The sequence below is a fragment of the Staurois parvus genome, unplaced genomic scaffold (genome assembly GCF_062004578.1).
Source record: "Staurois parvus isolate SC_StPar_1 unplaced genomic scaffold, SC_StPar_1.0 ptg001642l, whole genome shotgun sequence".
NCBI lineage: Eukaryota > Metazoa > Chordata > Amphibia > Anura > Ranidae > Staurois > Staurois parvus.
Genome location: NW_028319438.1, coordinates 340739 through 364042, shown reverse-complemented (window position 1 = coordinate 364042; position 23304 = coordinate 340739). Strand labels below are relative to the sequence as shown.

General features: G+C 44.1%; 1 protein-coding gene across 1 annotated transcript in view; it reads right to left on the bottom strand.

The window, feature by feature from the left end:
* Nucleotides 1-23097, bottom strand: part of GPC2 (glypican 2) — a 45156-nt gene extending 22059 nt beyond the window's left edge. The window contains exons 1-6 of the mRNA XM_089663228.1: nt 23002-23097; nt 15270-15437; nt 11886-12044; nt 8296-8609; nt 4737-4817; nt 279-444 (exon numbers count right to left, since the gene is read on the bottom strand). Of these exons, the coding sequence (XP_089519354.1) occupies nt 279-444; nt 4737-4817; nt 8296-8609; nt 11886-12044; nt 15270-15420 (871 nt within the window). The 5' untranslated portion in view covers nt 15421-15437; nt 23002-23097. The remainder of the gene's footprint in view (nt 1-278; nt 445-4736; nt 4818-8295; nt 8610-11885; nt 12045-15269; nt 15438-23001) is intronic.
* Nucleotides 23098-23304: the final 207 nt, after the last annotated feature.

The following is a 23304-nucleotide window of genomic DNA, read 5'->3' as shown; positions in this document are numbered from 1 at the left end:
GGAACCCGGGCACTGCCCGAGGGCCCGGGGTCAGTAGGGGGCCCCATGAGATGCCCCTGGTACCTTTCATAGGCTTTTCTGGGTGTGGTTTGAGTGTGGACGAGGACACAGGGGCCCCATGATCTCCTATTGCCTGGGGGCCCCATGAGTTGTCAGTCCACCGCTGAGGATGACAGATCATGAATGGAGTTACCTTGTTACATAAAGATGCATGTTAAAACAACTAAAATAACAGAAAACTATTGCCATTAAAATAGGAAGTTATGAAGGACACAAACCTATCAAACTGTTCCAGTCCGCATCCATGTCCGCCTGGTGTGCGAGGCAGCCTTTCAAGACATTGAGGCAAAGTCCGTGGCAGGGCAGGAGGGATGTATAACCCCGACAGAGTGGGCAATACCACATGCGCATGGCAGCTCGGAGACAGTCAGGAGGTGGCACAGCCTGAGCACAGAGAAGTAATAGTAGTAAATGAACCAAGAAGACTAGGAATTATTACACAGGTGCAGTGGCGTCCCTAGGCAAGTGCGGGGGGTGCGGCCCATACCGGGTGACACCTACCACACGCACACATTCGGTACTCACGGGAAGGTCCCAATCTCCTCTTGCGATCGGGACCTTTCACAATCATGTAACCGCCGTGACAGCGAATCACGGCGGTCACATGACCCTAAAACCCTGCCCGCCTCCTGGCTTCTGGAACCCTTAAAGGGCTGGGAGGCGCCGACGCCAAGGGGTTAAAGGATATGTTCACCTTTTGGAAAAAATTATAAATATGTATATTTTTCTAAGAAAAAAAAGTGCATTTAATTTTTTTTATTTCCCTGAGGAGAATTCAAAGCATTACCCCCAAGATCAGTGGATCAGCGGTGAAATCTCAGGCTCCTGCAGAGAAGCTCTGCAACTTTCAACTCGTAATTTTATATGGGCTGACTGTTTACCAGCTGCAGGGCTTGTCAATGAACTAGGAGAGCACTCATCAGCACCCTTGCAGTCCATTCAGAACTACAAACTGTCAGCCGCAATGGATGATGGTAGTTGTAGTTCATTAATCCACAGGATTCTGTGAATGAATGATGCGGCAGTGTGGACAGAGCTGCGGGGAGAAGATATCCTGCCCACTGTCACCATGAGAGAGGGATTGGAGCCAGCGGCATCAAGAGATGGAACACATTACTTATTCCATCCGAAATATGGGTGGAACGCGTCCCATATTCCATCCTAAGTATGGGTGGAACGCGTTACATATTGCATCCTAATTATGGGTGGAACGCGTTACATATTGCATCCTAATTATGGGTGGAACGCGTTACATATTCCATCCTAAGTATGGGTGGAACGCGTTACATATTCCATCCTAAGTATGGGTGGAACGCGTTACATATTCCATCCTAAGTATGGGTGGAACGCGTTACATATTCCATCCTAAGTATGGGTGGAACGCGTTACATATTCCTCCTAAGTGAGGGGTGGAACGCGTTACATATTCCTCCTAAGTATGGGTGGAACGCGTTACATATTGCATCCTAATTATGGGTGGAACGCGTTACATATTCCATCCTAAATATGGGTGGAACGCGTTACATATTCCATCCTAAATATGGGTGGAACGCGTTACATATTCCATCCTAAATATGGGTGGAACGCGTTACATATTCCATCCTAAATAGGGGTGGAACGCGTTACATATTCCTCCTAAGTATGGGTGGAACGCGTTACATATTGCATCCTAATTATGGGTGGAACGCGTTACATATTCCATCCTAAATATGGGTGGAACGCGTTACATATTCCATCCTAAATATGGGTGGAACGCGTTACATATTCCATCCTAAATATGGGTGGAACGCGTTACATATTCCATCCTAAATATGGGTGGAACGCGTTACATATACCATCCTAAATATGGGTGGAACGCGTTACATATTCCATCCTATGTATGGGTGGAATGCGATACATATACCATCCTAAATATGGGTGGAACGCGTTACACATTTCAATCCTAAGTATGGGTGGAACGCGTTACATATTCCATCCTAAGTATGGGTGGAACGCGTTACATATTCCATCCTAAATATGGGTGGAACACGTTACATATTCCATCCCAAATATGGGTGGAACACGTTACATATTCCATCCCAAATATGGGTGGAACACGTTACATATTCCATCCCAAATATGGGTGGAACATGTAACATGTTCCAAAAGGTGAACTTATCCTTTAAGCTTAGTTAGCCAATAGCCTGGAATTTTACTTTAAAGCGGAGCTCCACCCAAAAGGGGAAGTTCCGCTTTAAGGACTGCTCCCCAGCTCCCGATTAAGGATTGGCTCCTTTGGGGGGTGGGGGGGAGCAGGTACCCGAATTTGACAGGTACCCACTCCCACTTTTGGTCCGATCGCCTAGGTGTCCTCCCCCCTCCCTCCCTGTAGTCTTTTGGGACATGTGACAGGTCCCAGAAGACTACAGGACCATTCATGAAGTGCAGAGCTTCTCGCGCATGCGCAGTGGGTATCCAGCTGTAAAGCCGCAAGCCATCACAGCCGGGTGCCCACACTGAAGATGCCAGCCTCCTGGAATACAGAACAGCCGGTGAAAAGAGCTGCGGGGGACACACCGCGGGGCCGAGGGACAGGTAAGTGGCTGTTTTTTAAAAGTCAGCAGCCACAGTTTTTGTAGCTGCTGACTTTTATTTTTTGACAGGTGAGAGGAGCTCCGCTTTAAAGGAAATCATTGCTGACCTCCTTCGGGAACTGCTGGTTTCCTGGATCCCCGGACAATTCACTGATACTATCTGAGTCACGGATCAGGAGCAACTGTGCAGATCAGGAAGTCTGATTTCCACTTCTAATACTTTTTTCTATGCCAGGAAATTCAGAAAATATCGGCAGCCACACAACTAGTTTAGTACAAGTTCCTTAAAACCTAAAGACTAACTCCAAGGAAATATACAAATCATCCACTAATCATTCAAGAATCATGAATTTCCTTCCCATTTCGGTTAGTGTACCTAAAGTAATACAATAACCAATATTCTTGTTTCCCCAAAATAATCTATACAGATCCACCACCTAATGGCCCTGTAATCTATTTTTCTTGAAACTTTTTCTTTAGGTGTTTTTTTGCTTCCTTGTATCGTTCTCCATAAGCTCTCCTTTTTCCCCCCTAAATTCTGTTTGTTTTGAAAGATCAATGTACGTTAGTTGCAGTCATGTACACTGCTCCATGCACACTGTCCCATAGTCTATCTTGGGAGAAAGTATGAGAGAGTGGCTACATTCCTACATACAGTGGAACCATGGAGAACGAACGTAGCCACCCTCTTACAGGATGATGGCCCCCCTTCTGTCTGTATCACCCTGCAGGAGAGGACAGACTCATAGCCCCCTTCTGTCTGTATCACCCTGCAGGAGGAGGACAGACTCATAGCCCCCTTCTGTCTGTATCACCCTGCAGGAGGAGGACAGACTCATAGCCCCCTTCTGTCTGTATCAGCCTGCAGGAGGAGGACAGACTCATAGCCCCCTTCTGTATCACCCTGCAGGAGGAGGACAGACTCATAGCCCCCTTCTGTATCACCCTGCAGGAGGAGGACAGACTTATATCTCCTTCTGTCTGTATCACCCTGCAGGAGAGGACAGACTCATAGCCCCCTTCTGTCTGTATCAGCCTGCAGGAGGAGGACAGACTCATAGCCCCCTTCTGTATCACCCTGCAGGAGGAGGACAGACTCATAGCCCCCTTCTGTATCACCCTGCAGGAGGAGGACAGACTCATATCTCCTTCTGTCTGTATCACCCTGCAGGAGGAGGACAGACTCATAGCCCCCTTCTGTCTGTATCACCCTGCAGGAGGAGGACAGACTCATAGCCCCTTCTGTCTGTATCACCCTGCAGGAGGAGGACAGACTCATAGCCCCCTTCTGTCTGTATCACCCTGCAGGAGGAGGACAGACTCATAGCCCCCTTCTGTCTGTATCACCCTGCAGGAGGAGGACAGACTCATAGCCCCCTTCTGTCTCTATCACCCTGCAGGAGGAGGACAGACTCATAGCCCCCTTCTGTCTGTATCACCCTGCAGGAGGAGGACAGACTCATAGCCCCCTTCTGTCTGTATCACCCGGCAAGAGGAGGACAGACTCATAGCCCCCTTCTGTCTGTATCACCCTGCAGGAGGAGGACAGACTCATAGCCCCCTTCTGTCTGTATCACCCTGCAGGAGGAGGACAGACTTATAGCCCCCTTCTGTCTGTATCACCCTGCAGGAGGAGGACAGACTCATAGCCCCCTTCTGTCTGTATCACCCTGCAGGAGGAGGACAGACTCATAGCCCCCTTCTGTATCACCCTGCAGGAGGAGGACAGACTCATAGCCCCCTTCTGTCTGTATCACCCTGCAGGAGGAGGACAGACTCATAGCCCCCTTCTGTCTGTATCACCCTGCAGGAGGAGGACAGACTCATAGCCCCCTTCTATCTATATCACCCTGCAGGAGGAGGACAGACTCATAGCCCCCTTCTGTCTGTATCACCCTGCAGGAGGAGGACAGACTCATATCTCCTTCTGTCTGTATCACCCAGCAGGAGGAGGACAGACTCATAGCCCCCTTCTGTCAGTGCATGAATAGACTCAGATTTTATTCGTATGTGCCTATGTTGGGGGGGTGCAAACATTGACTACTGTGTGTGTCCCCCCTGCAGTCTGTGTCATTGCATCCCCTTACAGGTGTACTGCTGTACCTTGGCAGCTCTGTTGACGATGTCACTTCCCGTGGCCAAGCCTTGCACCAGTGTTCTAGCCGCTCCCAATGCCCGTGTTATCTGAAAAACCAAAGGATCCAAACAATGACACAAAATCTCCAGCAAAACACGGCTTTTCTAGAATATGACAATACACATGAAGACACTTATCAGACGTAATGACAACTTAACATGCCTAAAATCTGTAATCACCAGCCGTGGCCTGTCCATTTCTAGGACCCTGAGCTGTCACCTATCAGTGGCATTACCTACATAGAATGGATATATTCTCAGTGACTTTGTCACAGTTGACAGTTTGCCCCATTCTGTATGTCTGTATGTCTGTCCCCCTGTATGCCTGTCACTCTGTATGTCTGTCACCTTGTATGTCTGTATGTCTGTCACCCTGTATGCCTGTCACTCTGTATGTCTGTCACCTTGTATGTCTGTATGTCTGTCACCTTGTATGTCTGTATGTCTGTCACTCTGTATGTCTGTCACTCTGTATGCCTGTCACTCTGTATGTCTGTATGTCTGTCACTCTGTATGTCTGTCAGTCTGTATGTCTGTATGTCTGTCACCCTGTATGTCTGTCACTCTGTATGTCTGTATGTCTGTCACTCTGTATGTCTGTATGTCTGTCACCCTGTATGTCTGTCACTCTGTATGTCTGTATGTCTGTCACTCTGTATGTCTGTATGTCTGTCACCCTGTATGTCTGTATGTCTGTCACTCTGTATGTCTGTATATCTGTCACACTGTATGTCTGTATATCTGTCACTCTGTATGTCTGTCACTCTGTATGTCTGTATGTCTGTCACCCTGTATGTCTGTCACCCTGTATGTCTGTATGCCTGTCACCCTGTATCTGTCACCCTGTATCTCTGTCATCCTGTATGTCTGTCACACTGTATGTCTGTCACTCTGTATGTCTGTATGCCTGTCACCCTGTATGTCTGTCACTCTGTATGTCTGTATGCCTGTCACCCTGTATGTCTGTATGCCTGTAAGCCTGTATGCCTGTCACCCTGTATGCCTGTCACCCTGTATGTCTGTCACTCTGTATGTCTGTCTCTCTGTATGTCTGTATGCCTGTAAGCCTGTATGCCTGTCACCCTGTATGCCTGTCACCCTGTATGTCTGTATGTCTGTCTCTCTGTATGTCTGTATGCCTGTAAGCCTGTATGTCTGTCACTCTGTATGCCTGTCACTCTGTATGCCTGTCACCCTGTATGTCTGTCACTCTGTATGCCTGTCCCTCTGTATGCCTGTCACCCTGTATGTCTGTCACCCTGTATGTCTGTCACTCTGTATGCCTGTCACTCTGTATGCCTGTCACCCTGTATGTCTGTCACTCTGTATGCCTTTCACTCTGTATGCCTGTCACCCTGTATGTCTGTCACCCTGTATGTCTGTCACTCTGTATGCCTGTCACTCTGTATGCCTGTCACCCTGTATGTCTGTCAGTCTGTATGCCTTTCACTCTGTATGCCTGTCACTCTGTATGCCTGTCACTCTGTATGCCTGTCACCCTGTATGTCTGTCACCCTGTATGCCTGTCATAATAGCTTGTATTTATCCTTACTTTGTACTGTTTCTGCTTCAGTTTTATATAAATGTTTTTTAATTAACTAAAATATTGATGTATAAAAAAAAAATAAAGTATCATTTATCATCCTGTTGTAGGGTGTCCTCGATTCTTTTGTGTAGTGAACAATGGTTGGCATATCAAATCCATATCAGCAGCACAACACACTTTATGCCAGTCCTAACCTTTTTAACATGGAAGAACCCTTGAAAAAAACGTTCATGTCTCAGGGAACCCCTGACAATAGTAACTATATCCAAAACCCACATTACATTATGGTGGTCAGTGGGAAGAATGTCCCTTACATTGGTGGTCAGTGGGAAGAATGTCCCTTACATTGGTGATCAGTGGGAAGAATGTCCCTTACATTGGTGGTCAGTGGGAAGAATGTCCCTTACATTGGTGATCAGTGGGAAGAATGTTCCTTACATTGGTGGTCAGTGGGAAGAATGTCCCTTACATTGGTGGTCAGTGGGAAGAATCTCCAATACATTGGTGGTCAGTGGGAAGAATGTCCCTTACATTGGTGATCAGTGGGAAGAATGCCCCTTACATTGATGATCAGTGGGAAGAATGTCCCTTACATTGGTGATCAGTGGGAAGAATGCTCCTTACATTGGTGGTCAGTGGGAAGAATGCCTCCTTACATTGGTGGTTAGTGGGAAGAATGCCTCCTTACATTGGTGGTCAGTGGGAAGAATGCTCCTTATATTGGTGGTCAGTGGGAAGAATGCTCCTTATATTGGTGGTCAGTGGGAAGAATACTTCCTACATTGGTGGTCAGTAGGAAGAATCCCCATTTGGTCAGTGGGAAGAATGTCCCTTATATTGGTAGTCAGTGGGAAAAATGCTTCCTACATTGCAGGTCAGCGGAAAGAACACTCCTTACATTGGTGGTCAATGGAAAGAACGCTCCTTACATTGGTGGTCAATGGAAAGAACGCTCCTTACATTGGTGGTCAATGGAAAGAATGCCCCTTACATTGGTGGTCAGTGAGAAAAATGCTTCCTACATAGGTGGTCAGTGGGAAGAATGCCCCTTACATTGGTGGTCAGTGGGAAGAATGCTCCTTGCACTGGCGGTCAGTGGGAAAAATGCTTCTTACACTGGCAGTCAGTGGGAAGAATGCTCCTTACATTGGCGGCCATTTGGAAAAATGCTTCTTACATTAGTGGTCAGTGCGAAGAATGCTCCTTACATTGATGGTCAGTGGGAAGAATGCTCCCTACATTGATGGTCAGTGGGAAGAATGCTCCTTACACTGGAGGTCAGTGGGAAGAATGTTCCTTACATTAATGGTCATTGGGAAAAATGCTTCTTACATTAGTGGTCAGTGGGAAGAATGCCTCTTACATTGGTGATCAGTAGGAAGAATGCCCCTTACATTGGTGATCAGTGGGTAGAATGCTCCCTACATTGGCGGTCAGTGGGAAAATGCTTCTTACACTGGCAGTCAGTGGGAAGAATGCTCCTTACATTGGCGATCAGTGGGAAAAATGCTTCTTACACTGGCAGTCAGTGGGAAAAATGCTTCTTACATTGGTGATCAGTGGGAAAAATGCTTCTTACACTGGCGATAAGTGAGAAGTATACTCCTTACATTGGTGGTCAGTGGGAAAAATGCTTCCTACATTGGTGGTCAGTGGGAAGAATGCCCTTATATCGGTAATCAGTGGGAAAACTTCTCCATACTTTGGTGGTCAGTGGGAAAAATGCCCCCTTTGCAGATAGCTATAGACATCATTCATGTCAGTGGTAATTTGACTGAGAAGTAAAGGTTGCTCATTGCTCATGGAACCCCCTAGACACCTGTCTGAGAAAGGATGCTTTATACCATTTATCTGCTAAATTGTGCTGCAGTTCTAACATGAGCTGCAAGGGGCATTCTGACTTGAACAAAATGCATGCATCCAACTAATAAGACTGCATCAGCATTATGTCATTTCTGTACAATCAGGAAGCTATCAGACCTGCAGTCGAAGTCTTCTTGGCGTTTCACCAAAAGGGCTCAGCTCGTCAGCTCTGCGCACAGCACACTCCATGTAGTCGGCACTCAGCTCGTAATGAGGAAGCAGGAGACGGAGCATGCGCTCCAACAGTCCGACCCAAAATTCGGAGAGCGCTTCGGCCAATCTGGGGGCTCCTCCACCCATGTAGAATGCACGCAGCTCCGAGAAGAGAGTACTGAAGAGAACGGCATTCTGGGAGTACAGGCGTCCATAGGAAAGTACAAACATGGTGGAGAGGGAATGCTCAGAAGAGTCAAGGAGTGCGAGGAAGAACTCTGCAACACAAAAGCAGAACATGTGTTATATTTATTGCGCAGGCATTGATCACACACATATAAAGAGTAACTTCAGTTTTGTTGATTAAAAAAAACCTTCCCCTCTGGGTGATCTATGTACATTGCAAGGATTTTACCAAAATTTTGTTGCAGATTCCTACCTTTTGTTATTCTGAAGAAGAAGCTGTCTGTTTGTGTCCGTGTGCAGAGACTGTATGGGATTTTATAATTATCAATCCGCTGATACACTTGCAGGGTTCTAACGAGGAAAACTGCAGGGTCTGCATCCCTTTACATGTGATTTCCCATTGGGAGTGGTTCACCAAAAATTAAACTTTTGTTGCAAGGTGCCTAAAATCTGACATGTATCTTAGTGCAGATGTCTGGGAAAATCAGTGAGCCAATCACACAAGCAGAAAATAACATTTCTGGGGGGGGCGTACCGTACACCTTCTGTGTACAGAATGCCTCCAGGCAGCCATATTGCATTGCAGTTTACAGAAAATTGCAGCACTACAGATTAAAAAGAAAAGGTCCTATTTAATAACATTCGATTACAATATGACTTGCGTCGCAATTTTATACGGTATATTATTGGTATATTTTTTTTATTTGCTATTTGTTTCCCGCAAAAGTGGTGTTATCCTTAAGTTCAACTTTCTAAAAAAAATAATAAATGCACATTTTTTTGCAGGTAAAAAAAATGTGTATTTACTATTTTTTTTGTAGGAGCCTGGGAAGTATAGGCGTACCTCGGTTTATGAATTTAATTCGTTCTGCGGGGCTTTTCTTATTGTGAAAAATTTGTAAACCGAAATGCGGTTTCCCATAGGAATGCACTGAAAACCAATTAATCGTTCCGGAGGTCAGAAAAAAGTTAAAAAAAAAGTCTTATCTGTTCAAAATTCTTTATAAAGTGCACTTTAAAGGCATAAATACTGTACAGGGACGTGATTCAAAATTAATTCGTAAATGCATTGAAAATCAATTAATCCGTTCCAGATGGTCAGAAAAAAGTAAAAAAAAAGTTTTATCTGTTCAAAACTCTTTATAAAGTGCACTTTAAAGGCATAAATACTGTACAGGGACATGATTAACCACTTCCAGTCCGGACACTTTTACCCTCTTCCTGTCCAGTCCAATTTTCAGCTTTCAGTGCTATCACACTTTGAATGACAATTGCGCAGTCATGCAACACTGTACCCATATGAATTTTTTAGCATTTTTTTGAGACAGAAAAATTATTTTGGTGGTATTTATATCCTGCGGGGATCGTCGGCTTTCTTTACAACTTACCTTTTCGTGGAGCGGGTTCAGTGTCACCCCGTATAGGTTGCATGCTGACGATCCCCGCAGGATGGATCCGATGTGCGGATTGGGGAGCATAATGGATCAGACTCCGATCCATTATGCTCAATCCGCAGATCCGATCCATTCTGCAGGGATCGTCGAAGAGGGTGTCGCCAAGTGTTATCACACCGGGTGACACCAACACTAGGGATGCCCCTGGGTCCATGCATTCCTATGGACAAGCCGGTGTAAACAGACTTGTACCGATTTACACTTGCTACCACAGGCCCGCTAAAAAGAAAAAAAAAAATAGAGGAGGACTGTGTTCTCTTCCATTAGGGCAGACTGGTTCGGAGGCAGCCAGGGGTAAACGAGCAGCGGAGTCTCTCTGTCTGCCTGGCTGCCCGCAGAGCAGGGTTTGTCCGTTTCCGCTCTGCAGAAACTGAGTGGACACCAGGGGCGGACTGACAACTCATGGGGCCCCCGGGCAATAGGGGATCATGGGGCCCCTGTGTCCTTGCCCAAACTCAAAAAAGCCTATGAAAAAGGTACCAGGGGCATCTCACGGGGCCCACGTGCAGTGCCCTAGTTTCGAAATGGTCTGTCCGCCCCTGGTGGACACAGACCTGTCATCTACCAACTCTGCTCTGATCAGCAGAGGATCTGTGAGTGGATTGCCTGCTGATCAGAATGCAAACTGCCCATGTGAAAGGGCCCCAATGTTCTAATCCTGAGGCAAAAACCTGGAAAAAATATGGTCATCGCGAATTTTAACTTACATAGTTAGTCTGGCTGATAAAAGACAAAAGTCCATCCAGTTCAACCATAGAAAAAAAAAAGTTATAATCCTATACCCACAGTTTCCAGAGGAAGGCAAAAAAACCCAACAAAACACAATCCAATTTGCTCCTGCAGGGGAAAAAATTCCTTCCTGATCCCCCGAGAGGCAATCAGATATTCCCTGGATCAACTTTACCTATAAATGTTAGTATCCAGTTATATTCTGTGTATCTAGGAAACGTCTCTCTGACTTTAACCTGCATGCTTGTTCCAGCTTAGAATCTCAGAAAATTTAAAAGTCAGAGACAGTCAGGCAACTTGCAGTTTTATAAGTAGTTCAGCAGTAGCTACCAGCATTTATCCTCTCTGTCCCGTCTCAACCTAAATTAAAAATTTAACCAAGAATATACCATTTTTTTCGATAATGCTATAGAACGAAAAAAAAAAAAAATCATTATTATTATTATTATACAGGATTTATATATTATTATGATTATTATACAGGATTTATATATTATTATTATTATTATTATACAGGATTTATATATTATTATTATTATTATTATTATTATAATACAGGATTTATATATTATTATTATACAGGATTTATATATTATTATTATTATACAGGATTTATATATTATGATTATTACACAGGATTTATATATTATTATTATACAGGATTTATATATTATTATTATTATACAGGATTTATATATTATGATTATTATACAGGATTTATATATTATTATTATACAGGATTTATATATTATTATTATTATACGGGATTTATATATTATTATTATTATCATTATTATACAGGATTTATATATTATTATTATACAGGATTTATATATTATTATTATTATTATATAGGATTTATATATTATTATTATTATCATTATTATACAGGATTTATATATTATTATTATACAGGATTTATATAATATTATTATTATCATTATTATACAGGATTTATATATTATTATTATTATATAGGATTTATATATTATTATTATTATACAGGATTTATATATTATTATTATTATACAGGGTTTATATATTATTATTATTATACAGGATTTACATAGAGCCAACAGTTTGCTCAGCACTTTACAATATAACGAGAGACAATACAGCAACAATACAGTCCAATACAAGAGGGATAGGAGGGCCTGATCTTGGGAGCTTACAATAAACACTCACCCTGGAATCTTCTTCTCGCCCCCGTTAATACCCCCATTGGGTAACTGACGCTGTCGTTCACGATACGGGCCAGATCTCTCACGCTCTCGTCACTCAGTCTTTGTTCCGTCTCACTTGGGCAACACGTGTACTCCTGGGGGCATATTCTCAGGTGCTCTCCTAGGAAACAAAAATACAAATACGATAAGAAAATCGTCCGATAAATTTAGCGGAACCCCTGATCGAACGATTTTCTCTTTGTTGATGAGTAGGATGTTTTAACCGGTAACGATACTGTGAACGAAAAAATCCGGTTGAACAACAGTGAAAAATGTTGTCGTTTCGCATACGAACGACCGATTTTCTATGCGGTGGTATGACAGTCGTATGAAAACAACCTATCAAGCGCGATCACACATGAGCGGAAACAGAAGATGACCCGGATGTTTATGTCCAAGGAATCCTTGTAAACACGAACGAAAAATCCAAATGTTAAAAGTAGATCGGCCCAATGAAATAATGAAACCAGAATTCTGCAGATTATATTTTATGTATCACTATTTCTGTATATAGGTCATGTAATAAACGATATTATACTCATTGCTGGGAATTGTTCTGTATATCGCTCGTTCTGGCCGGAAGGGCGTGGCTACAAGGTCACACGCACACCGCATCACTTCCACTTGTACGGAAGACGTCAACACTACGTATTGCCCGACGAACAATTTTTTTTTGGATTGTTTAATGTGGGCCATGATTTCAACCAACGAACAAACGCCTCTCGGTTGTCGGATGACCAATTGGTCGATTTTTCTAATCGTGTATTCCCACCTGTGGCAACAAAATAAAATTTGCAAACAGATATAATGTACCATATCTGGAAGAAGAAACAAATACAAAATTAGAGATGTAAGCATCCATAGTATCCAATTGGATTCATTTATCTGACAGATGGAAAAAAGGTTGTTTGCAATGGGCAGCTGTTCCACTCTTAGTTTGGTCCTCTTCACAGCTGCCTATGTAAATCAGGTCCATCTGTGCCAGTGTGGATCAATACCAGTTAAAAGTCTACTCCAAACAAAATCATTCTGGGTGGGCACTGCAAGGATGAACTGCTAACCAGCTGTCATGGTTGAAAATGGAGACGAGAACCTGAAAATGAAGTAAGATCTGAAAAAAAATAACACTTTGAAAAAGTGTATTAACACGAAACGCGTTAGGGAGGTGCCCCTAAGCAGTGACTACACTCTGCACAGCTCACATGGACGGTTAGTGTAATCCACATCCATTCTCACAGCCGCAGGAGTCACGGATTTCTCACCATGCATTACTACCATTGGATAGATTGACTTTGTCACTCATGTCACTATATGCACCTTTGACGTTTTATACATGAGATTGCTTCATAATATGGTTTTCAGCGCCGTTGAGCGCTGTTCACACTTGGATTGGCAGAGAGGGGTGGAGGACACTGAGTGGAGGCCAGTGGAGGGATTGGCAGAGAGGGATGGAGGACACTGAGTGGAGGCCAGTGGAGGGATTGGCAGAGAGGGATGGAGGACACTGAGTGGAGGCCAGTGGAGAGATTGGCAGAGAGGGGTGGAGGACACTGAGCGGAGGCCAGTGGAGGGATTGGCAGAGAGGGGTAGAGGACACTGAGTGGAGGCCAGTGGAGGGATTGGCAGAGAGGGGTAGAGGACACTGAGCGGAGGCTAGTGGAGGGATTGGCAGAGAGGGGTGGAGGACACTGAGCGGAGGCCAGTGGAGGGATTGGCAGAGAGGGGTGGAGGACACTGAGCGGAGGCCAGTGGAGAGATTGGCAGAGAGGGGTGGAGGACACTGAGTGGAGGCCAGTGGAGGGATTGACAGAGAGGGGTGGAGGACACTGAGTGGAGAGATTGGCAGACAGGGGTGGAGGACACTGAGTGGAGGCCAGTGGAGGGATTGGCAGAGAGGGGTGGAGGACACTGAGTGGAGGCCAGTGGAGGGAGTGGCAGAGAGGGGTGGAGGACACTGAGTGGAGGCCAGTGGAGGGATTGGCAGAGAGGGGTGGAGGACACTGAGTGGAGGCCAGTGGAGGGATTGGCAGAGAGGGGTGGAGGACACTGAGTGGAGGCCAGTGGAGGGATTGGCAGAGAGGGGTGGAGGACACTCAGTGGAGGCCAGTGGAGGGGTTGGCAGAGAGGGGTGGAGGACGCTGAGTGAAGGCCAGTGGAGGGAGTGGCAGAGAGGGGTGGAGGACACTGAGTGGAGGCCAGTGGAGGGGTTGGCAGAGAGGGGTAGAGGACACTGTGTGGAGGCCAGTGGAGGGATTGGCAGAGAGGGGTGGAGGACACTGAGTGGAGGCCAGTGGAGGGATTGGCAGAGAGGGATGGAGGACACTGAGTGGAGGCCAGTGGAGGGATTGGCAGAGAGGGGTGGAGGACACTGAAGGGAGGCCAGTGGAGGGATTGGCAGAAAGGGGTGGAGGACACTGAGTGGAGGCCAGTGGAGGGAGTGGCAGAGAGGGGTGGAGGACACTGAGTGGAGGCCAGTGGAGGGATTGGCAGAGAGGGGTGGAGGACACTGAGTGGAGGCCAGTGGAGGGATTGGCAGAGAGGGGTGGAGGACACTCAGTGGAGGCCAGTGGAGGGGTTGGCAGAGAGGGGTGGAGGACGCTGAGTGAAGGCCAGTGGAGGGAGTGGCAGAGAGGGGTGGAGGACACTGAGTGGAGGCCAGTGGAGGGATTGGCAGAGAGGGGTGGAGGACACTGAAGGGAGGCAAGTGGAGGGATTGGCAGAGAGGGGTGGCAGATACAGAACGGTTAGTAAGGTGGATGAATCTGGCAGCAGCATTCATGATAGACTGAAGAGGGGATAGTCTGCGATGAGGTCGGCCAATGAGGAGGGAGTTACAATAGTCAAGGTGAGAGATAACCAGGGAATGAATAAGATCGGTGATGTAATTTGGGGCAGAGTTATAAATGGCTTTATATATTATTGTTAGTGTTTTTGTACCTCTGGAATGCGCTGGCTGTTTCATATTGTCTTGTGAATTAACACCATTATTTAAAAAAAATTTGGATTCACCTCTTTGCATTGGCACTTCCAATGGACACACACGGATCCCAAACGTTGGATCTCCCACCTAGGGGTACCCTGTCTGTGCACAGAGCAGCCACACTATTGTGCCCTCTGTGAATTTGATTCACTTTCTTCAACACTTTGATACGTTAAAACCAGCACCTCACTCACACATGTGGCATTAAAATCCTACAGGGGTATTAAGCTTTCTCCAATTTACCCAAAACTAAAGGAAAAGCTTTTGGCTGCAGTTTCGCCCTAAAGTGTCAGCCATGCAGATGCACCAAACAGGCATGAAATAGATAACATTTAGCAGAGTATACTGTGTACCATGCAGACGTACCAGATATTGGTGTCCTGACACCAGGGATGCCTCCCAGACCTCTCTCCCTCAGCTCTCGGGCAGCATCTGCACAGTTACGGATTTCACTGACAGCTGAGCTGCTTCCTGGTACGGCCAGCAGGAGAAGAACAAACCAGGGGCCACACATCATGGCCAGGACTCTGAGACCTGCAGATACAACAGAATAACACGCAATAGCATCAATGCAGGGAGATAAGGAGCAGCAATGCACCAAAATCCTATTGGGGCTCATGTACACTAAAGCTGATCACATTTAGGAGCTGTTCAGCGTTTTTTTCAGCAGCCCCTGAACTCTCCCTAATGTTTTCCTATGTGTCCATGTACACATCATCATTTACAGGCAGTTGAGTTTACAGTCGGTTTTTTGAACGCAACAAACTTGCGTTCAGACATCGATTTTATCAGCGTTTCAAATGCAAAACGCTTGTAAACGCGGCAAATCGCGTTTACAAGCGTTTGTGGTCAAAATAGTTTTAACTCTTCCAGTTCCCGATGCTGTCCAGAGCCTTTTTTCATCATGAAAAATGCATGCAAAGAGTTTTCAAGCTGCTCAGATGGACAAAACACTGAACACAGGATGTTCCTACCAAGCTTGTCACACATTGTAATGACCAATTCACACCTCAGACCTCTCCCACCCTTGGAAACAAAAGATATGTTAATGACCATTCACACCTCCAATTCCTCATGAAGACCCCCTGCCAGGTGACCTTAATGACTCCTCCACCAGACACCTTTCCCACCCTTGGAAACAAAAGAAATGTTAATGAGCGACTCACACCCAAACTAATCTCAACACATACTGCTGTCTCTGCTTCCACTCTCTCTATTTCTCTGAAACAGTCAGAAATAGTTAATAATTTACCACTTTTCAGTGCATTCTGGGCATTTGGGAGGTTCTCCTGTCTTTAAAAAACGCTTCTAAATGCAAACGCACATAAACGCGGTATGCAAACGCGACTAAACCTACGTTTTCCAGCAGTCAGTTTCCATCGTTTAGAAACGTCCCGTGTATATTGGGGCCTTAGCAGCATGATAGCTCAGTGGCTACAACTGAGGCTAGCAAAACAAATTATTGCTCACCAGGGACTGTCTCTGCAGGTGTCAGCTTCTTCCTAAAAAATATAAAACATTCTACTAAGTTTTTTCTATCTTCCCCAAAAAGTAGTGTTGATGAGTGCATACTTGTTTGACTATAGCCAGGGGCAGCTTGCCTTTGCTGGAGCATATAGACCTAGGGAGAGATTTACTAAAACTGGAGAGTGCAAAATGTGGTGCAGCTCAGCATAGAAGCCAATCAGCTTTCAGGTTTTATTGTCAAAGCTGAACTGAACAAGATGAAGCGGAAGCTGATTGGCTGCCATGTACAGACGCTTCAGTTTTAGTAAATAACCCCTAATAAGTCTCATTTGCAAAAAAGAAATGGATTCTTACCTGCCTGTTAGCAATCTTTTTGACAGTGAACACCAAGTTGTGCATGCGCAGCTCACTGTACAGTTTCAACATTTGCTTGGATGAATGAATCCCAGCACAACCAATCAGGATGATCTAAGATCCTGAACCTGGAAGAAGACCGGGCGACACAGGACAAGGTCTCCCAGCTATGCTCCTGCATTGTCACCCTGTCACATGCACCCCGGGCAGAGACTACAAGAAGCCATCCTGGCAAAGACCGAGCAGGCATTGTCCACTTTTAGGCCCCACGCACACTGAGCTTAAAAAGAAAATGCCGCTTTTACAGGTGTTTAACTTTTTGTTCAGCCTGTAAACACACCTCTGCCTTCAACCCCCAACCTCCAACCTCTGTGTCCATGCATACAGGCATTTACAGGAGTATTAGGAGAGGAGCGTTTAGAGGCTGCAAAAAAGTCTCACACAGCAGTCTCAGTGTCAGAGGTCTCAGTGTCAGAGGTCTCAGTCTCACACAGCAGTCTCAGTGTCAGAGGTCTCAGTGTCAGAGGTCTCAGTCTCACACAGCAGTCTCAGTGTCAGAGGTCTCAGTGTCACACAGCAGTCTCAGTGTCAGAGGTCTCGGTGTCACACAGCAGTCTCAGTGTCAGAGGTCTCAGTGCCACACAGCAGTCTCAGTGTCAGAGGTCTCAGTGTCACACAGCTGTCTCAGAGGTCTCGGTGTCACACAGCAGTCTCAATGTCAGGTCTCATTGTCTCACAGCAGTCTCAGTGTCAGAGGTCTTGGTGTCACACAGCAGTCCTAGTGTCAGAGGTCTCAAGTGTCACACAGCAATCTCAGTGTCAGAGGTCTCAAGGTCACACAGCAGTCTCAGTGTCAGAGGTCTCAGTGTCAGAGGTCTCAATGTCACACAGCAGTCTCAGTGTCAGAGGTCTCAATGTCACAAAGCAGTCTCAGAGGTCTCGGTGTCACACAGCAGTCTCAGTGTCAGGTCTCAGTGTCACACAACAATCTCAATGTCAGGTCTCAGTGTCACACAGCATTCTCAGTGTCAGCATCCTTGGTGTCACACAGCAGTCTCAGTGTCAGAGGTCTCAGTGTCACACAGCAGTCTCAGTGTCAGCGATCTCAGAGTTACACAGCAGTCTCAGTGTCAGAAGTTTCAGTGTCACACAGCAGTCTCAGTGTCAGAGGTCTCAGCGTCACACAGCAGTCTCAGCGGTCTCAGTGTCAAACAGCAGTCTTAGTGTCAGAAGTTTCAGTGTCAAACAGCAGTCTCAGTGTCAGCAGTCTCAGTGTCACAATGCAGTCTCAGTGTCAGAGGACTCAGTGTCAGAAATCTCAGTGTCACACAGCAGTCTCAGTGTCAGCGGTCTCAGTGTCAGCAGTCTAAGTGTCACAACGCAGTCTCAGTGTCAGAGGACTCAGTGTCAGAAGTCTCAGTGTCAGAAGTCTCAGTGTCACACAGCAGTCTCAGTGTCAGCGGTCTCAGTGTCACACAACAGTCACAGTGTGAGAAATCTCAGTGTCAGAAGTCTCAGTGTCAGAAGTCTCAGTGTCAGAGACCTCAGTGTCAGAAGTCTCAGTGTCACACAGCAGTCTCAGTGTCAGAAGTCTCAGTGTCAGAGATCTCAGTGTCACACAGCAGTCTCAGTGTCAGAGATCTCAGTGTCACACAGCAGTCTCGGTGTCAGAAATCTCAGTGTCACACAGCAGTCTCAGTGTCAGAAGTCTCAGTGTCACACAGCAGTCTCAGTGTCAGAAGTCTCAGTGTCAGAGGTCTCAGTGTCAGAAGTCTCAGTGTCAGAGGTCTCAGTGTCAGAGGTCTCAGTGTCACACAGCAGTCTCAGTGTCAGAGGTCTCAGTGTCACACAGCAGTCTCAGTGTCAGAGGTCTCAGTGTCAGAAGTCTCAGTGTCATACAGCAGTCTCAGTGTCAGAGGTCTCAGTGTCAGAGGTCTCAGTGTCAGAGGTCTCAGTGTCACACAGCAGTCTCGGTGTCAGAAGTCTCAGTGTCACACAGCAGTCTCAGTGTCAGAGGTCTCAGTGTCAGAAGTCTCAGTGTCATACAGCAGTCTCAGTGTCAGAAGTCTCAGTGTCATACAGCAGTCTCAGTGCAATATAAATACCACTCCCATCATGCAATGGGGCCAACTGCCCCTGTAATTGGCCAGGGCTGTATCCATATTCATGCTGTTCATTTTCCTTTCCCCTTCCCATGTTCTGGAAGGCTCTCATAGCTTCCTAAAGGCAGGCAGAACTCAGACAAACTTCAACAGCACCAGAGCAGCATGACAGCATGAGCAGACCTGACTAATCCATCACAGCCCTCTGTTATATAGAATACCACTCTGGATTTACCTGACAGCCTCTCTGGTGAGCAGAGAAACACAGCTACCTATACACCTAAGTGTACAAACTGAGCACCTGACTAGGAGGGGGCTACATGGAAACAATGCATGGTGTGACTGTGGGCTGCAATAGCGGGGGGGGGGGGGGGGGGGGGTGTACTGTGTTAGTTCACTTTTTCATTTTGCTTGTAAACAGGTGAACTGACACTTTAAGTACATCGTAGAAGAGATATAGGTTAGCAACAAGTATACCCCGACATACAGTATATACACCCAGACATACAGTATATACACCCAGACATACAGTATATACACCCAGACATACAGTATATACACCCCGACATACAGTATATACACCCAGACATACAGTATATATACCCCGACATACAGTATATACACCCAGACATACAGTATATATACCCCGACATACAGTATATACACCCAGACATACAGTATATATACCCCGACATACAGTATATACACCCAGACATACAGTATCTATACCCAGACATACAGTATCTATACCCAGACATACAGTATATATACCCAGACATACAGTATCTATACACCCAGACATACAGTATATATACCCATACATACAGTATATATACACAGACATACAGTATATACACACAGACATGCAGTATATATACCCAGACATACAGTATATACACCCAGACATACAGTATATACACACAGACATACAGTATATGTACCCAGACATACAGTATATATACCCCGACATACAGTATATTTACACCCAGACATACAGTATATACACCCAGACATACAGTATATACACCCAGACATACAGTATCTATACCCAGACATACAGTATATATACCCAGACATACAGTATCTATACACACAGACATACAGTATATACACAGAGACATACAGTATATATACACAGACATACAGTATCTATACACACAGACATACAGTATATACACAGAGACATACAGTATATATACCCAGACATACAGTATATATACCCAGACATACAGTAATTATACCCAGACATACAGAATATATACACAGACATACAGTATCTATACACACAGACATACAGTATATATACCCAGACATACAGTATATACACCCAGACATACAGTATATATACACACAGACATACAGTATATATACACACAGACATACAGTATATGTACCCAGACATACAGTATATATACACCCAGACATACAGTATCTATACCCAGACATACAGTATATATACCCAGACATACATTATATATACACCCAGACATACAGTATATATATACACAGACATACAGTATATACACCCAGACATACAGTATATATATACCCAGACATACAGTATATATACCCAGACATACAGTATATATACACCCAGACATACAGTATATATACCCAGACATACAGTATATATACACCCAGACATACAGTATATATACACAGACATACAGTATATACACCCAGACATACAGTATATATATACACAGACATACAGTATATACACCCAGACATACAGTATATATATACACAGACATACAGTATATACACCCAGACATACAGTATATATATACACAGACATACAGTATATACACCCAGACATACAGTATATATATACCCAGACATACAGTATATACACCCAGACATACAGTATATATATACCCAGACATACAGTATATATACCCAGACATACAGTATATACACACCCAGACATACAGTATATATACCCAGACATACAGTATATATACACCCAGACATACAGTATATATATACCCAGACATACAGTATATATACCCAGACATACAGTATATACACACCCAGACATACAGTATATGTACCCAGACATACAGTATATATATACCCAGACATACAGTATATACACCCAGACATACAGTATATATATACCCAGACATACAGTATATATACCCAGACATACAGTATATATACACCCAGACATACAGTATATATATACCCAGACATACAGTATATACACACCCAGACATACAGTATATATACCCAGACATACAGTATATATACACCCAGACATACAGTATATATATACCCAGACATACAGTATATATATACCCAGACATACAGTATCTATACCCAGACATACAGTATATATATACCCAGACATACAGTATATATACACACAGACATACAGTATATATACAGGCAGGTGACGATTTTGTCATTAGATTGTAAGCTCTCATGCCCAGGCCCCTCGTACCTTACTCATACTAAATCGTACTGTAAATGTTCTGTACTGTCTGACTTTATACTGCAAAGTGCTGCACAAACCATTGCTGCTACATAAATCCTGTATTATAATACCAATACATAGGAGAGCTCAGAACATGAAGATCTAGATAAATAGATAGGTAGATAGATATTCATTGTACATCCAGTAATACATAAAGTCTACAAACATGATCACACACATAGACACGTGTATACTTGTTTGGCAGGAGGGCACAGAACATGCATGCATTGTAAATATGTGATCTGTACATTTGTTTCACTTAAAAAATTCCTGTGACCAGACATTTATAGACATATCCGAATAGACATATAAAATAATAAAAGACATAAAATGACATTGTACACCGTACAGGTCTATACATAGGAATAACACAGACAGCTGTAATATAAAAGTACAAAATGTCCAAAACTGAACGGATACAATGAGAAGAAAGCTACGTACAGTCCTAGACAGACTAGACAATGCCTGCACAAATGTAGACAATACTTTGTGTGATACATACACAGATAATGTATGGAATGATACACACACAAACATAACAGATAATACATACAGATTATTTATGCAGTGATACAGACAGGTACTAGTGAACTCCATGATACAAACATACAGTACATAATAGTGAATGCAATGATACAGACATACAGACAGACATAGATAATAATGCATGCAATGACACATACAGGCAGACATAGATAATAGTGATACATACAGACATACATTGATAATAGTGAACGCAGTGATACATACAGACATACATAGATAATAATGAACGCAGTGATACATACAGACATACATAGATAATAATGAACGCAGTGATACATACAGACATACATAGATAATAATGAACGCAGTGATACATACAGACATACATTGATAATAGTGAACGCAGTGATACATACAGACATACATAGATAATAATGAACGCAGTGATACATACAGACATACATAGATAATAATGAACGCAGTGATACATACAGACATACATAGATAATAATGAACGCAGTGATACATACAGACATACATTGATAATAGTGAACGCAGAGATACATACAGACATACATAGATAATAATGAACGCAGTAATACATACAGACATACATTGATAATAGTGAACGCAGAGATACATACAGACATACATTGATAATAATGAACGCAGTGATACATACAGACATACATTGATAATAATGAACGCAGTGATACATACAGACAGACTTAGATAATAGTGAATGCAGAGATACAGACATACATAGATAATAGTGAACGCAGAGATACATACAGACATACAGTATATATACATACACATATATACATTACAGACATACATAGATAATAATGAACGCAGTGATACATACAGACATACATTGATAATAATGAACGCAGTGATACATACAGACATACATTGATAATAATGAACGCAGTGATACATACAGACATACATTGATAATAATGAACGCAGTGATACATACAGACATACATTGATAATAATGAACGCAGAGATACATACAGACATACATTGATAATAATGAACGCAGTGATACATACAGACATACATTGATAATAATGAACGCAGTGATACATACAGACAGACATAGATAATAGTGAACGCAGAGATACATACAGACAGATATAGATAATAGTGAATGCAGAGATACATACAGACAGACATAGATATTAGTGAACGCAGAGATACATACAGAGGAGCAGCAGCTGGAGCAGAGCCGGCGCTGGATCAGCTGGAGGACAAAGGAGATGGGCTCAGCAGCCCCCGGTCCTAGTGCCGCCGGCTCTGAGCTGGTAATGCTAGCTTCATAGCTGGCAGGGCGTGTGAAGGGGAGAGAGAGAGAAGACATCCCACCCACATGTCAGAAGGAGAGATTATTCACCCATCACATATCTTCCAAAGACAAAGACAAGGAAAAAGAGTGAAAGAATAGACATAGGTCAGATAAAATGCATATATGGCAAATTTCATTGGAGGAGATAGGTTAGGTGTGAGA